This window comes from Hypoxylon fragiforme, assembly GCF_022984875.1.
Source record: "Hypoxylon fragiforme strain CBS 206.31 chromosome Unknown GGS25scaffold_10, whole genome shotgun sequence".
In the NCBI taxonomy this organism is placed as follows: domain Eukaryota; kingdom Fungi; phylum Ascomycota; class Sordariomycetes; order Xylariales; family Hypoxylaceae; genus Hypoxylon; species Hypoxylon fragiforme.
The window spans coordinates 909,584-924,686 of record NW_026054765.1 but is presented as its reverse complement, the minus strand read 5'-3'; the positions used below and the strand labels follow the sequence as shown (position 1 = coordinate 924,686).

At 50.8% G+C, this 15,103-nt stretch overlaps 2 protein-coding genes across 2 annotated transcripts; both read left to right on the top strand.

The window, feature by feature from the left end:
• Positions 1–494: 494 nt before the first annotated feature.
• Positions 495–7,881, top strand: GGS25DRAFT_528105 (reducing type I polyketide synthase 10; the record flags this gene model as incomplete). Its single annotated transcript, XM_049265153.1, has 5 exons — positions 495–609; positions 672–1,062; positions 1,133–1,216; positions 1,279–6,109; positions 6,169–7,881. The coding sequence occupies 5 exons, from the start codon at positions 495–497 to the stop codon at positions 7,879–7,881; spliced, it is 7,134 nt and encodes a 2,377-aa protein (XP_049112169.1).
• Positions 7,882–9,316: 1,435 nt separating this feature from the next.
• On the top strand, positions 9,317–9,705 carry GGS25DRAFT_79978 (uncharacterized protein). Its single transcript, XM_049266034.1, has one exon. The coding sequence runs from the start codon at positions 9,371–9,373 to the stop codon at positions 9,695–9,697; it is 327 nt and encodes a 108-aa protein (XP_049112168.1). The 5' UTR covers positions 9,317–9,370; the 3' UTR covers positions 9,698–9,705.
• Positions 9,706–15,103: the final 5,398 nt, after the last annotated feature.

Here is a 15,103-nt window from a genome sequence, read left to right as displayed (position 1 = left end):
CAACTGCACCTAGCCGGCCTCTGGTCTCCGGCACCATCCTCGCCAGTCGCCGATGCGGCCGGCAGCATGTATATCGGTAATGCTAGTAAGAGTCTAGAGCTCACCTGGGGACGCTTATCTGAAGATCATTCCGGTGAATCGGTGACATCTCCGTTCGCGGAAAAGGGGGATCCTACAGAGATATGCTCGGCAATTGATTTTCCCATCGCCTTTCTCACGAAACGTCTGGTTGGATCGTCTTCTATGGACAGCGATCAAGGGGAAAATGCAGTTCTCTAATGCTATATGCTCCGATAATGAGACCATAAGACGGTCAGATTTGATAGCCGTTGAAACATGTCTCACGTAATCTACATCGAGTGTCTTTGGTATATTACATCTAGTTGTTTTTCCACGTTTCGAAGTTTGATATCCAGGTCAACTCTAGTATCTATCTCTATCCATAGTCTAGATTCAGAGGGTCCTAGACATTCCTAAACACAATTTCATTCACAATGGCACCTATGATGTTTTCCCCTGACTCGAGCGAAGACTCGTCAGGTCCATCTACCCCCCCTCAAAGCGTGTCTTCTATAAGACCTTCTGAGCCAATAGCGATCTGTGGGTTGGGTAAGTTCTCACATGGCCTAGCCATAAGATTCCGTAGTATCTATGTTAGCTCACTCTTCTAGCTTGTCGGTTACCTGGAGACTCGTCGTCCCCGTCCAAGTTCTGGGATCTCCTATCGAAAGCCAAGTCTGGCCAATGCGAGGTTCCGAAAGATCGCTTTAATGTGGACAGCTTCTATCACCCCCAGGGCATGGACCGCCCAGGAAGCATGGTGACAAAGGGCGGATATTTTCTCAATGAAGATCTCCGAGAGTTTGAGAATTCCTTCTTTGGGATCAACAACTTGGAGGCGACATACATGGATCCTCAGCAGAGGAAACTCTTAGAAGTTGTGTTCGAGTGTCTTGAAAATGCAGGCATTCCTCTCGATCAGGCTTCCGGGTCAAACACTGGCTGTTACGTTGGAAATTTTACCTTTGATTTCATTTCCATGCAGATTAGGGAGTCCGACTAGTACGTATCCCCCTCACCCCATATTAGCCCCTTTTTTGAGACAAGAGATAGGGCTGACTGAAGTAACCAGTATGAACCGTTACTCTGCAACTGGTCTAGGAACTACTATCCTTGGAAACCGTATCAGCCATGTTTTTAATTTGTTAGGCCCTAGGTAAGTTATTTCTGCCATATTTCTCATGGAGGCCGCATTACTGACCCGGGTCTCTTCCTTAGCCTTGTACTTGATACCGCATGTTCCTCATCCCTCTACTGTCTCCACGTAGCATGCAAGGCCCTAGAGAACTATGAGTGCGATGCGGCTGTTGTTGCTGGTGCCAACCTCATCCAATCCGCAGAGCAACACATTGCCACAATGAAGGCCGGTGTGCTCTCTCCAACATCTACATGCCACACATTCGACGCCTCTGCGGACGGCTACGGTAGAGGTGATGGTATCGGAGCCTTGTATGTGAAGAGGCTCAGCGATGCGATCCGAGATGGAGATCCTATCCGAAGCGTTGTCCGAGCCTCAGCCATTAACGCCAATGGGAAAACCGCTGGAATCAGTCTTCCCAGTGCAGATGGCCAGGAAGCCGTCATTCGCAAGGCTATGGCAAAGGGCGGAATAAGCCCAAGTGACATCACGTACATCGAGTGTCACGGAACAGGCACTAAGGTAGGAGACGCCATCGAGGTGGATGCCTTGTCGCGCGTGTTCCAACGCACGCCCCAGCAACCTCTTCTTATCGGATCCGTCAAAAGTAACGTGGGTCATTCCGAAGCTGCAAGCGGTATCGCGGGTGTTCTCAAAGCAACTCTAGCCCTCGAACATGGCCAGATTCCGCCGACCTACGGCCTGAAAGTTGTTAACCCCAAATTGAAGATCGAGGAACGCAACTTCGGCATCCCAACTGAGGTCACCAAATGGCCTGCTAACTCACCCCCCGTACGACGCATTGGAATTAACTCATTTGGATACGGAGGAGCCAACGCCCATGTGATTCTTGAAGAAGCGCCCCTGAGCAAGATCCCTCAAGGCGAGTCTAGAGACATAGTTGTCTCCCAATCTGCCGTGGTGCTACCCCTATCCGCCACGACCCCAGAATCCTTGGACGCCAGACTGGCGGATTTAGCCGATTTCGACTTCACCAACGTCGATATTCTGGACCTCTCCTATACCCTGGGGTCTCGACGCACCCATTTTCCCGTGCGAGGTTTCCTAGTCGCTTCGCGGGCGGAGCCAATCGCAAGTTCGTTGAAAACACGAACTTTGATCACCAGCGCGTCTCCATCCAAGAGCACAAGCTCTCCCTTCGCTTTCGTCTTCACGGGACAAGGATCACAATGGCCTGGCATGTGCCGCGAACTGTTTACTGAGTTCCCTGTATTCCGTCATGCTATCGCCGAGATGGATTCAGTACTGCAATCTCTTCCCCACAAGCCGGACTGGTCTCTCCAAGAAGCTACCTTGGATACGCAGAATGTGGACCTTATCCACCTACCCCAGAGGTCGCAGACCTGCTGTACTGCTATCCAGGTTGCGCTCCTACAGCTCCTCGCAACCTGGGGTATCTTCCCCAGCATGACTGTTGGGCATTCCTCCGGAGAGATTGCTGCTGCTTTCGCAGCTGGGCATATATCCGCAGCCGAAGCCATCGTGATCGCCTACTACCGTGGGTATTGCGTATCAAAGTCTACCACGAACGGCTCCATGATGGCTGCCGGCTTGTCTCAAGCGGCCGCCACCGAGGAAATCCACAACCAGGGACTCGACGGGCAAATACGAGTTGCGTGTGTCAACTCTCCAGAAGGTGTCACAATCTCTGGGAACAACGACGCCATCGACAAGCTACTGGCGCTCTTGCAGGAGAAGAAGACGTTTGCGAGAAAGTTAAAGACAGGTGGGCAGGCTTACCACTCCCACCACATGTTGGCCATTGGAGAGGAATATGAATCGAATCTCGCCCAAGTCCTGCCAACACTAGGAGATTCAATCCGGATGCCGAAGGGCGCCACTGTCATGTCCTCAGTCGTTGTGGGACCGAAGTCATCCGGTTTCACTCCGAGTTACTGGCGCAGCAACCTCGAAAGCCCCGTCCTATTCACTCAAGCCATTGACCAGATCAACAAGATTGGTGAACACTGTTACATTGAGCTTGGCCCTCACTCCTCCCTCGAGTTGCCCATTAAGCAGACTCTGGCAGTTGCGGGCATCTCGGGTTCTCAAGTCAAGTACGCAGCCCCGGTCAAGCGCAACAGCAATGCGCTAGAATCTGCACTGAGCTTCGCCGGAAGCCTGTGGCTGCAGGGATTCAACATCGACTGGTCCAAGGTCAACGGGCTCAACACATCCTTGAAGTCCTCGACACCCCTCTGCCGCGTGGTGACCGATCTCCCGCCCTACAAGTTTAGCTACGAGAACACTCTATGGACCGAGTGCCGTGCTAGTCTTGAGTACCGCCAGCGCAAGTACCCTCGCCACGAGCTGCTAGGAACGTTGACGCCTGGCGGTAACGGCGAAGAGTTCATCTTCCGCAACATCCTCAAAGTGGACGATGTTAGCTGGTTGAAAGACCACAAGCTCGAAGAGACTGTGGTGTTCCCTGGTGCTGGATACTTGTGCATGGCCATGGAAGCGGTAACACAGGTCACGAACACCGACATAAGCAAAGACCCTTCGTTTGAGCTCTCGAATGTCAACATCATAAACGCACTGGCTCTTTCGGAAGATGCCGTTTCCCAAAAGGAAATATTTACCATGCTGCGCAAGACAGCCATCACGAACACCACGAGTTCATCTACCTGGTGGGACTTTAGCATCTCTACGTACCAAGAGGGTACATCGGTCCAACACGCTACAGGATCCATCGCCATCAACGCTGGCAGTGTAGCGTTGAAGCCAAAGTACCAGGCTCCTGAGGGGTTATTGGAGTCGACAGCCAAGCGTATTTGGTACGAGAAGTTCATCAAGTACGGTCTGAACTACGGCCCATCCTTCCAGGCGATCTCCGAGGTTCTAGCACCACGCATGAAGTCAGCCTCATTCTGCGGCGCGACGACGCCCTTACTGACTGCCTGCGGGGATCCATTGACCAAATATCCCATTCACCCCATTACACTTGATGCGATGATCCAATTAGCCATTATCGCTTCCACGAACGGTGTTCCCAAGGCGCTCCGAGCTCAGGTCCCTACTAGACTAGCATCCATTACGTTGAACACAGCCGCACGATACTCAGATGAGCAGGCTGTAATGAACACACTGGTACAGAGAACCGGCCCCGGATCATCCGAGGGAGGTGTCGAGATCCTCAGTCCCAACGGCGAGGTCCTGGCACAATTCGACAAACTGAGGCTAGCCCCTTACCAGGCCGCTGGCCAAGCTGAAGACGAGGATAAGCGACACCCTGTCCTTCGCGTCCTGTGGAAACCCGATGTTTATGGTCTTGGTTTCATGAGCAGCGACGACGCGGCAGCACACGCGCAGAAGTTCGCTGATGAGGCTGATTCTCCTGTCTCCGATGATGGACTGCTCAAGCTTGGGGCTATTCTAGACCTGCTTGTGCATAAAAACCCGCGCCTACGTGTTCTCGAGTTGGGTAATTCTTCTCATGACTTGACCCTTGCCGTTCTGGAGCTCTTGGCCTACCATACCGACTTCAAGCGCATGTCGACCTACAGCACCGCCTCTATTACGGAAGACGGATCGTTCTCAGGAGGTGTCGTAGATCTCGAGACAGGGGAGCGCAACGAAAAGCCCGCAACTCTGGAAGATGGCGTATTTGACCTCGTTATCATTCCAGGGGCTGGCTCTTGGCTTAGCGACAGTGTTAGCAAGGTTAAAGCGCTGCTGGCAGACGACGCAACGATACTAGCCCTTTGCCCCGGCGCCACAGGAGACTACTTGACTTCAAGCGACCTATCATGCCTTTCTTTCCCTGTTTCTCAAGAACAGGCTAACCTCGTCGTTGCCCGTCAAGCAATTGAGCCAAACAAGGAGAAGCTAAAGAGCCACAAATTTTTGATTGTCGAAAGAGAGCAGTCGAGACTTGGCTCAGCATTGGCCGATGCCCTCAGCGCCATCCAAGGCCACTGGACCACGCGCGTTCTGCTACATGAGCTCACTGCGGAACATGTGGCGGCCGAGAGCACCGTCTTCAATCTCTGCGAGGTCAACGCTCCTCTCTTGTCAGTAACATCCGAGGAAGACATGAAGCGTATCAAGATCATCACCGACGGCGCGTCTTCTCTAGTATGGGTCACCAACGGAAACATGCTAGAAGGAGACAAGCCCGACTACGCTCTTGCATCCGGTCTGGCACGTACTCTGTCTCTTGAACAGCCGTCGCTCAAGTTCTACAACTTCGATGTAGACGAGCCCGACGTCAATGCCCACATCACTTCGCAGCGTCTCATTTCCGTCCTGAACCAGCCGGGCGCCAAGGAAGATCTAGAGTTCGTGCAGCGCAAGGGTGTGGTGCACATCAGCCGATTCACGCCGGATGAGGAGATCAACAAGGAGTTCCGCGTGAAGCAGGGCCTCGAGACATCCGACTCGAGTCTGGGAGATGTTGGCGATGTGAGACTGGATATCAAGCACCCTGGGCAGTTCGACACGGTTTACTTCAAGCAGCTTGAGCCGCCGCAGTCTATTGGCGAGACCGAGGTCCGCGTCAAGGTGGCCTCGGTGGGCATGAATGCCAAAGACTACTACGTCCTAGCCGGCCGTGTGGACACGCCCAACGCGACATGCCAGCTCGAGTGCGCTGGTACAGTAGTGCAAGTAGGTTCAGCTATCACAGACCTTACCGTGGGCGACCGAGTCGTCGCCATGGCGCCGACGCACTTCCAATCCTACCAGACCCTGCCTCGGTGGGCATGCCACAAATTGCTAAGCACAGAGAGTTTCGACGTCTGCGCAACACTGCCTTTGGTCTACTCTACTGCTATCTACGCCTTACACTACCGCGCTAACCTCCAGTCGGGTGAGAAGATCCTCATTCACTCTGGTGCCGGAGGTGTGGGAATGGCAGCAATTCAACTCGCACTTAACGCGGGAGCGGAGGTAAGAAGAAGTATAGTTTCAAGTTAATGGGGTGATTTAAGCTAACAAAAGGGTTTTAGGTATTCACCACCGTCTCGACCGAGGAGAAGAAGCAGTTCCTGATCGATACCTACGGCCTCAAGCCAGCGAACATCCTGAGCTCACGCGACACCTCCTTCCTAGACGGCATCCTCAAAGCCACTTCCGGGCGTGGCGTAGACGTCATCCTAAACTCCCTGACCGGCGACCAGCTGCACGCGACCTGGCGCTGCGCCGCGGCCTTCGGACGATTCGTAGAAATCGGCAAAGTCGACCTGACTAGCGCGGGCCGCCTGGAGATGGACCAGTTCCTGAAGAACACGACCTTCACGGCCTTCGACCTGAGCAACCTGTACCACGCCGACAACGACGAGTACCACACGCTTTGGCAGAGCCTGCTCTCGCGCACCATGGCGCTGTACCGCCAAGGTCGCATCGCCAAGCTCGAGCCGCTGAAGGTCTTCGACGTCAGCGAAGCCACGACCGCGTTCCGCTACTTCTCGTCGCGCAGCCGCATGGGCAAGGTCGCCATCAACCTCGAGAACGCCGCCTCCATCATCAAGGTGCAGAAGCTGCGCCACCGCACGCGCTTCGACAGCGAGAAGAGCTACGTGATGGTCGGGTGCCTCGGCGGGCTCGGACGCACGCTCTCGCGCTGGATGGTGCAGTACGGCGCGCGCAAGTTCGCGTTCCTCGGCCGCTCGGGCACCGCGAAGCCTGCCGCGCGAAACCTGATCCAGGACCTGCAGGCGCTGGGCGCCGAGTGCACCGTCGTCAAGGGCGACGTGTGCAACGCCGCGGACGTCGCGGCCGTGATCGCGGCCGGCCACGCGCTGGGGAACATCGGCGGCGTCGTGCAGGCCGCCATGGGGCTCAACGAGGCGCTGTGGTCCGTGATGCCGAACGCCTACTGGCGCACGGGCATCGACCCCAAGGTCCACGGCTCGTGGCACCTGCTCAACAGCCTGAAGGCGATCGGCCAGGACGCGCAGCTCGACTTCTTCCTCATGACGTCCTCGGTCTCCGGCAGCGTCGGCACCGCGACCGAGGCCAACTACTGCTCCGCGAACCACTTCCTCGACCACTTCGCGCGGCACCTGCGCAGCCAGGGGCTCCCCGCCGTCTCCGTCGGCCTCGGCATGATCTCCGAGGTCGGCTACCTGCACGACAACCCGGAGATCGAGGCCATCCTCCTGCGCAAAGGCATCCAGGCGATCGACGCCGACGAGCTCGTCCAGCTCATCGACCTCGCCATCTCGTCGAGTGCCACGATGGGCATTCACCACGCCCACGACACGCTGGCCGCGGCGCACCTGCTGACGGGGCTCGAGGCGTTCGGGCTCAAGGAGCTGCGCAAGAAGGGGTTCGAGGGGTCGTTCCCGGCGCTGGACGACCCGCGCGCGAGCGTGCTGCAGAGCGCGCTCGAGGGCGACAACGCCATGCGCAACGCGAGCGTCGGTGGGTTGCCCGCGGAGGTGGCGAAGGGGGTTGAGGCGGGCCAGACGCTGGGCGAGGCGGTGCTGGACCACATTCGCCGGCGGTTCGGCAACCTGGTGCTGATGAAGTATGAGGCGGTGGATGTCAAGAAGCCGCTCGCGGACTATGGTATGGACAGCATGATTGCGGCGGAGTTCAGGACGTGGTTCTACCAGAATATGGCGGTCGATGTCCCGCTATTGATGCTGCTGGGGAAGACGTGCACGCTCGAGGACCTGGGGGGTATTGCTACGGCGGGGATAGAGGCTAAGGCATAGAGGGTTTTCTTTTTTTTAATGACTCTATTATAGATTATTGGTGGTTCTCGCACGGTTCTATAGGTTATTAAATAGTATCTCCAATGAAGAATTCAAAACATAGAAGCGTTCGATATGATTCATTGTGATAGGGGTAACCTGTAGTAGCTGTCCAGCTATACGCTGTATTCAGATAGAGCTGACGGATCGGCAAGATGGTATCCGCTACTTCAGCTACACCTCATAGCCTCTTTGAACTGAATTATTACCTGCGAATGTAGCCTACCATAACTAGAGCATATACACATGTAGCTGCCTACCTAAGGTAGGTAAGTAAGCAGACTCACCTCCTAGATAGGTATCTAGGTAGTCATTAGAGAGAATCTAGGCTTTACGGGGTAGTCAGCCCTAAATAAGCCTTGGAATATGTTGCAGGTGCCTGAGGAGCCATGGCACCTGAGGCACATGGCTCCACTAGGCCTGCCATATATTGGCACTCCGCCATCGTAGTCTGGAATAAACCCAGATTTCTTCCATCCTTGTTACTTCCATTCGGTTGGAATTTGCCCTGCAATAGAATATATCCATGTACTTTTGTACTCTTCAGTGACTAGATCGTATAAGAATACTAATCTGTTCCACAACGCGGGGAAGCTGACGAAGAAATAAGAATTCTCAGCTAGGGCGGTCAACTGAGACAGTCCTGTCGACAAAGACAGGAGAAACCGAGATTGAATGTCGACATGAATAATTAGGTAATAATTAGGTACCAGCTGGCACAACATAAATGCAGAAAGGTCATGGTACTTTCCGAGTTTTTAGTCGTGCTCCTTATAGCGTCGCCTGTATCACCTCACCCCCCTGAGATTGGAGAGGGCTCATCGAGATTCCAAGAGCCCCGTCCCTAATGTGAAATATAAAACTTAACAAATTTCATACCATAATATTACATAGAGCTAGGTAGTATACACATTTCGCGTAGATTCAGTATAATTTAGGTTAAGTCTTGGAGTAGCTTGAACCAGATGGGTGTGCTACTCAGAATCTAGAATGCCTTGAATCCGTACGCCGTTATGATCATGAGATATTTAGGTGCAAGCCATAAGATGAATAAGGCGGGTTATTCAACAATGTGATGGTAGGATACCAGGAGCCATTTCACATGGATGTCTTCAAGGTGTGGCAGCTATGTAATTCATGGCAGCAGTATACGGTGAGAAGCATCCTAAAAATACAGCGTCGAAGAATATAAAAACACAGAGCCGTCCGTCCTGGGAATTTGGTTTCTACACAGAGATCAAACACTCAAACCAACCTGGAAAACAAGCAGGCCTCAACCTTCAAGCCTTCACAACAGAACCCATACTTTACCGCTTGACTTTCTCTACTCTCCCCACCATCAAAGATGAAGACAAACTCCACCATCCTTCTCCTCGCCGCCCAGGCCCTCAGCGTCCTCTCCTCTCCCTCTCCTGCCCCCTAAGACTTAGAATGCGGCACTCTCGGCATCATGAAACCAACCCACCTCCCCTCGGGCATCGACCCTTCCGCCGCGCGGAAATGCATCGAGCACCCCCTAGGAAAAATCAACGACGACCGCTCCACGCCTGTGCGCCGAGACCTCGTCGAGCGCACCTGCTGGTACGGCAAGCCGAGTGGCTGCACCAACGGCTACTGCTGGAAGAGCTGCGGCAACGGGCCCTGGTGCTGGACTGCGCGCAGCGGCGGCTTCGGCGACTGGTACACGTGCAGCAAGGACAGCGACTGCAAGACGGCCTACGCTTGCGGGCAAGTGGCGGGTGATGGCAAGTGTGACTCTTGCGGCTGCAGTTGTTAGAGGGGGAGAGGGGATGGGGTGGGAAGGTTACGATGTCATTTTTTGGATGGAGTGGGGGAGCTACTATACCTCAGCAGGAGAGCTTAGGGTCGGCGCCGTCTCCAAATGGAGCAGGCCATTGTCTCAAGCTTGCGTCAAGCCATTCCTTTTCTCTCCGCACATGAGATATTGCAGACTTTCGTTAAGGCAGGTGCCCAAATACATCACATTCTTTAATAAATTTCATCTTGTTTCCAAGTCTGTAGAGCCCCTTTGTTACCTAAGTAGGTAGGTAGGTACTCAGGGGTAAGCTTATAAATCGTGTCATGTAGAGTATTACATAAGCCACCCCCTATTTCGTATATTTCCCCCCTAATTCCAACCTCTGATAAAATTTTGGAATTCCTTCCTTTACTGGATGCTGAAGGGCTCATTGAGGATCGAATGGATAAAAGAAGCCATCGCAATACCTATCATGCATTTCTCCGTTTGCAATATGCAATAGTACCTCCACGCTGGGCGGGGCTCTGTACTTGGTACCGAACGAAGAATAGCAGGCGTGCCTTATTTCTAAGGTTGATAATTTGGCCCCACAAGGATCGCAAACCTTATCATCGCCCTCGTAACCGACCTTTCTACCTAGGTACCTAGGTACCTAGTACTACCTCCCGAAGTTAAACTTATAAGTGCCCGGAAAGCAACAACTATCACTTCCTGGGTGAGAACTCAGGTACCTGGGTTTTCAACCTAGGTTGGCTCAGTGGTGAGGTGCGAAAACCACCAGGGCTCCCCAAAAAGTGCGGGTTCCGAACGAAAACCACTGTGGGACGCCCGAGGGTGCGGGTTCAATCCTGCCACAAATCTTTTGTTTTTTTCGACTTTTTTTACTTTTTATCTTTTTACCTTTTTGTAGCACCAAACACCATGGATAGATATTATCTCGCCTTCTTTACTCCATGTTGTACCCATACATTCTTCTAGCCAGAGCCAATACACTATACCCACCCTGCATCCAAAAACTGCAATCATATTTTCGGACTAATCCGCATACTCATTTCTTAATGCTCTTGCCAAACAACTACCTAGGTGCCTGGTTCTCGTCCATCACAGGAAGAAGATAGTCACCTACAACGCTGGGCTCACTCAAACGGTCACACTGGTGGCAGGCAGTATATTCGCGAGAGGTCCTCCAACTTTTACCACGACATATAAAAACATCAATTCCAAAACAAGCGTTGATAATCCTCCCCCGACACTCCTCAATAATCCATTTTCATCACTTTCTTTACTAATATGCCTCGTAATCTTTTAGGAGGCAAGCGGATGAGCTTCACCGATCGGAACTATTATCATACCCTCGTAGGTAGTCTCGACGGAAATCGAAAGCATCATGTCGAGAAACTGGAGGCGTCACGTGCTAAAGGACGATGGTAGTAGACCCGGAGAGTCATGTGATAACCCCGATAGCTACCAACCTAATTCACCTGCCTGCAGTCTTTGTTTCGCAATACATAATTAATTTCAATATTAAATGTGTCGGGGCCATCGTTGGAATAGGGTGTTTTTGGAATGATTGAGCCCTTTTGGGATGATTCCAGCCTTTTGGGGATAGTTCCTTTTTTTGTAATCATTGGAACCATCCCGTAACCGTCACGGGACGGTTCCTCAACTACGCATATTTCTACCAAGGAGGTCAAGAAGACCCGATTAACAGAAGTTCTACTCACTAATTCTCTTACCACAAAGTCCCTCGCCTCACTCCGTAGGCTGAACCAAGTTCCAATTGCAAACATTGAAGCGACAAAAGGCTCCAAGCAGCACATACGTAATAGTTGAAAACCAGACCTCCCCCCAAGGTGTAGAGTATCATGTGAAAAAGAGTGTTGAATACTCGAAACAGGAAGGTCAGAATAAGATAAAAGAGCACGCCCAACACGCTACACCAACTAGGAACCAAAATGTGACATATAAAAGCAGCCTCTAACTATGGCTCGATGGGACAGCTGTGTCGCAATTGGGCCTTTCTCCTCCTTTTCCCACCATCCGTGCGCACTCAAACTGCAACAGTGGACGGTAATGTAGGTAGGTAGGGTAAGCTAGCAAAAAGCTACCTTAGTACCCCTATTCATTACTGTCATATCCCAAACTAAACTCCATCGGAAATATTCCGTTGAGACAGCACGGGATTGGATTGGATTGTATGGCGAAGCGAAGCGAACCGAAGTGTTCTAGTTATACGATGGACTAAGAATGCCGGACTGCTACCACGAGAAATCGTCGGATGGACAATTTGTTGTTTGGCGAATCAAAGAGACTGCGTTAATTTAGCACAGCAACATATAAATGATAATGGGGTAAATACACATGGGCCTCTCATGGTTATCTATCATCGCTACGACAGAGGTAATAAATATCACACAACCGGTCTTTTGTAGAGTCGGTCTAAGCACTGCTACTGTGCCCTTCATGTACCTAGTATGCACAGTTGCCTCATATAACAAGGAATATGGTGACTGGGGCCTGAATTGCAGAGCAAAGAGTTGGAGATTGGGTTACAGTCTACGCATCTACACAAAGAACCATCGTGGACATGAGCCGTTCTGCTGATTTCCAGGTGACCACTTACTCAAAATAGCAAGTATTACCAGACCAGACAGACCGTTTCCAAGTTTGCATGTGTTTGCTCAGTGCTACGGTGTAGGATTTTAGGGTTCTACTGAAGAGATATGTATGCCGGGACCTGCATACGGTGTACAGACTGCATTGATTAACGTCAGGAATATTGAAAAAAAAAAACCAAAAAAAAAAACTATGGACCTGCATACATATCTGTAGATATCCTATTAACTAACTATTACCCAAGGTTCGTTCGCCTTTGAAATGATTGACGATAACTCGAGCAGACCACAGCAAAGCATTCCCACAACCAATTACTGGAAATGGCGGGGTGCAGAAAGAGAGATAGATATGATATGTAGCTCTAAACGACCCTTGGGTGACATGAATCTGGACGAGAGCCCGTCTGGAACCTCTGGACCCTCTGGAGTCTGGATGATAATAGCGTATTAGCGTACATACCATACGCTGTGACCGCTTTCTGAATTTGCTACCTTGGGAAGATAATTAATTGCTTGATCCCTGCATGCACGTGGATAGTAGAGGGAAATCGGCCTAGTGCCATTCCCCGTTCAGCAAGTTCACATGCAGTAGTATATCGCCGGCACTAGACTCCTTTGGTACGGCACAGACAAGCGGTATATACCTATTTCTCACCGGCATTCGAAGAATTCGAGAAATTGTCCTAATTGCCGATAGAGCATGTCATAATATCATATCGAACTTTGTTGAGGATATATAAAATCCCCTATGTAGGTATGTAAACATTCGTGTATGTACGGTGACTATAGCAATGGCATATCCCTGGCATCATCTACGATTCCGTGATCACCCGTCGGAAATTCTCCGATTTTACTTAGATACACGTACAGCCTGAGATATCTACCTACCTAAACGGACTAAACTTATGTACCTTCCGGGAGTAAGGCGGGAGAAAAGAAAAGGTAAAAAAAAAAAAAAAACGCTTTGATGCTTGGCAAATGAGTCCCAAACAAGATAACAATTCTGCAGCTGTGGATTAATTAGCATTGGGGCCAATCGTAATTGTAGGATATTACTACTTTTCAATCTATCGTAACCGGCGTAGCGGACACTGCAAAGCGGGAACCAGATCAAGTCCTACAGATCTATGTTTGCCTCGAGTCTGGGGACTGACTTGATTGAATAGGTAATAATTCAAGGATAGCTACATAACTACCTGCCTAGTACAGTACATACAATATTATGTACGTCTGTATGTGCCTTTGAAGGGGGAATGTGGCGATTTTATCACTGCATGAGGCAGAACATGGCTAGCGGCAGCGGCTATAATTCCGTACCTACCTCTATCAGATCAGACGGAGAATAAAGAAGAATACGCCCAGCTGGCCAAGCCTAACTTTCCGTCTCGTGTGCGTCATGAATTGAGATGAGACGAGGCGAGACAAGATGCTTTTTACAGTTTCCCATGCGCAAGCCGAAAAAAAAAAACTCCTCGCTTACTTACTTCTTCCCACGAACCTAGTTGCGAATTGCTTCTTCGGAGGATTTGACCACAAGACTGGTCTAGGTTATTTAGTATGTCGTACGTAGAAAGCGAACGCGCAAGCAACTTATAATTCTGTCGGCCCATTCTTAGAAACAATATGCAAGCCTTAAAATCCTTAACACCATTAACAACCAATCACTGTTTGATTTTCCCAACTAGAGAGGAACCGGCACCATGCGTTCTGACCTGCATGCAGTGTGCGAGCGACCACCCCCCCAAGGACCAGGGCGGGATACACGGGGGGATTGGGCAAGTGCGCGGGGAGGGGGGCCGTACCTATCAAAGCGGACAGCAACCCAACATCTTGAACCTCGGCGGCTCTAGGGGGAGGGGAGAAGAGGGGGATGACGTCCGGGGAACAAGGAAGAGGTTCCTCCGAACCATCCTTACTAATCGTTTGATCGTTTTTTTTCTTTTTCTTTTTATTCGACACTTAACTTATGCAAGTGACGCCTTAGCCATATGCATGTCTATCTGATTGTCTTCTATTTCTAGGCATGTAGGTGTGTAAAATTGTTCCTAATCACATCTAATCGGTCATCTGCACACCATATTGATTGTGATGAAAGAAGCTTGGAGTTTAGCTACTTCCCGAGACTGGTAATAAATCGTCTGATTCTGAAAGATCGCTGCCTTTCATCGGCTTGCCAGTTCTGTGCGTACAGTTAGAAGTGAGATGTAGATGAATGTGATGATGCTGTAAGGTCGAGATTTCGAAAATATTGGTGTTGGTGCCCGAGATGATTTGTGACAAGTCTCTTAAGCTTACCGTTCTTGATCCTCTTTTAATAACTAAATGCTACTAATTCTTTTCTTTCGATCCTCCTCTTTTTAACCTTGACATCGTGTCTCTGGGGAGGTTTATTTATATATACCTACCTACCTACGTTAGGTCGGCAATTAATATCAAAAGCAAACTTTCAACATCACGAGAATTTTGATCATTGTCGACTTACACTAGACACCTCTCCCATCTTCAACGACAAATAGTCGGTCTTGCCGATGCTAGCGAGATTATCGTTTAGACCTACCTGGCAGTTCTCAACCTAGTAGTTTCGGGGATTATTTGCAGTTTGATATAGGACCAAGAACTGTAAGATCAACAAGTTATAGGGGGCTCGAGCGGGATATACACCTTAAGGGGATGGGGTTTTGTGAGTTTGAAGAGAAACTAAGTTAATTGACGAATAGAATAACTTGTCGAGGTTCTTGTCACTTCAAGCTTCAAAGCTTGTAAACCTTGGAAGCTTGAGGTTTTGCTGCATTCACGTTGTACACAGCAT

Excerpts from the sequence above, each read along its gene's own strand:
- GGS25DRAFT_79978 (XM_049266034.1), top strand. The coding sequence starts at position 9,371 with ATGAAACCAACCCACCTCCCCTCGGGCATCGACCCTTCCGCCGCGCGG.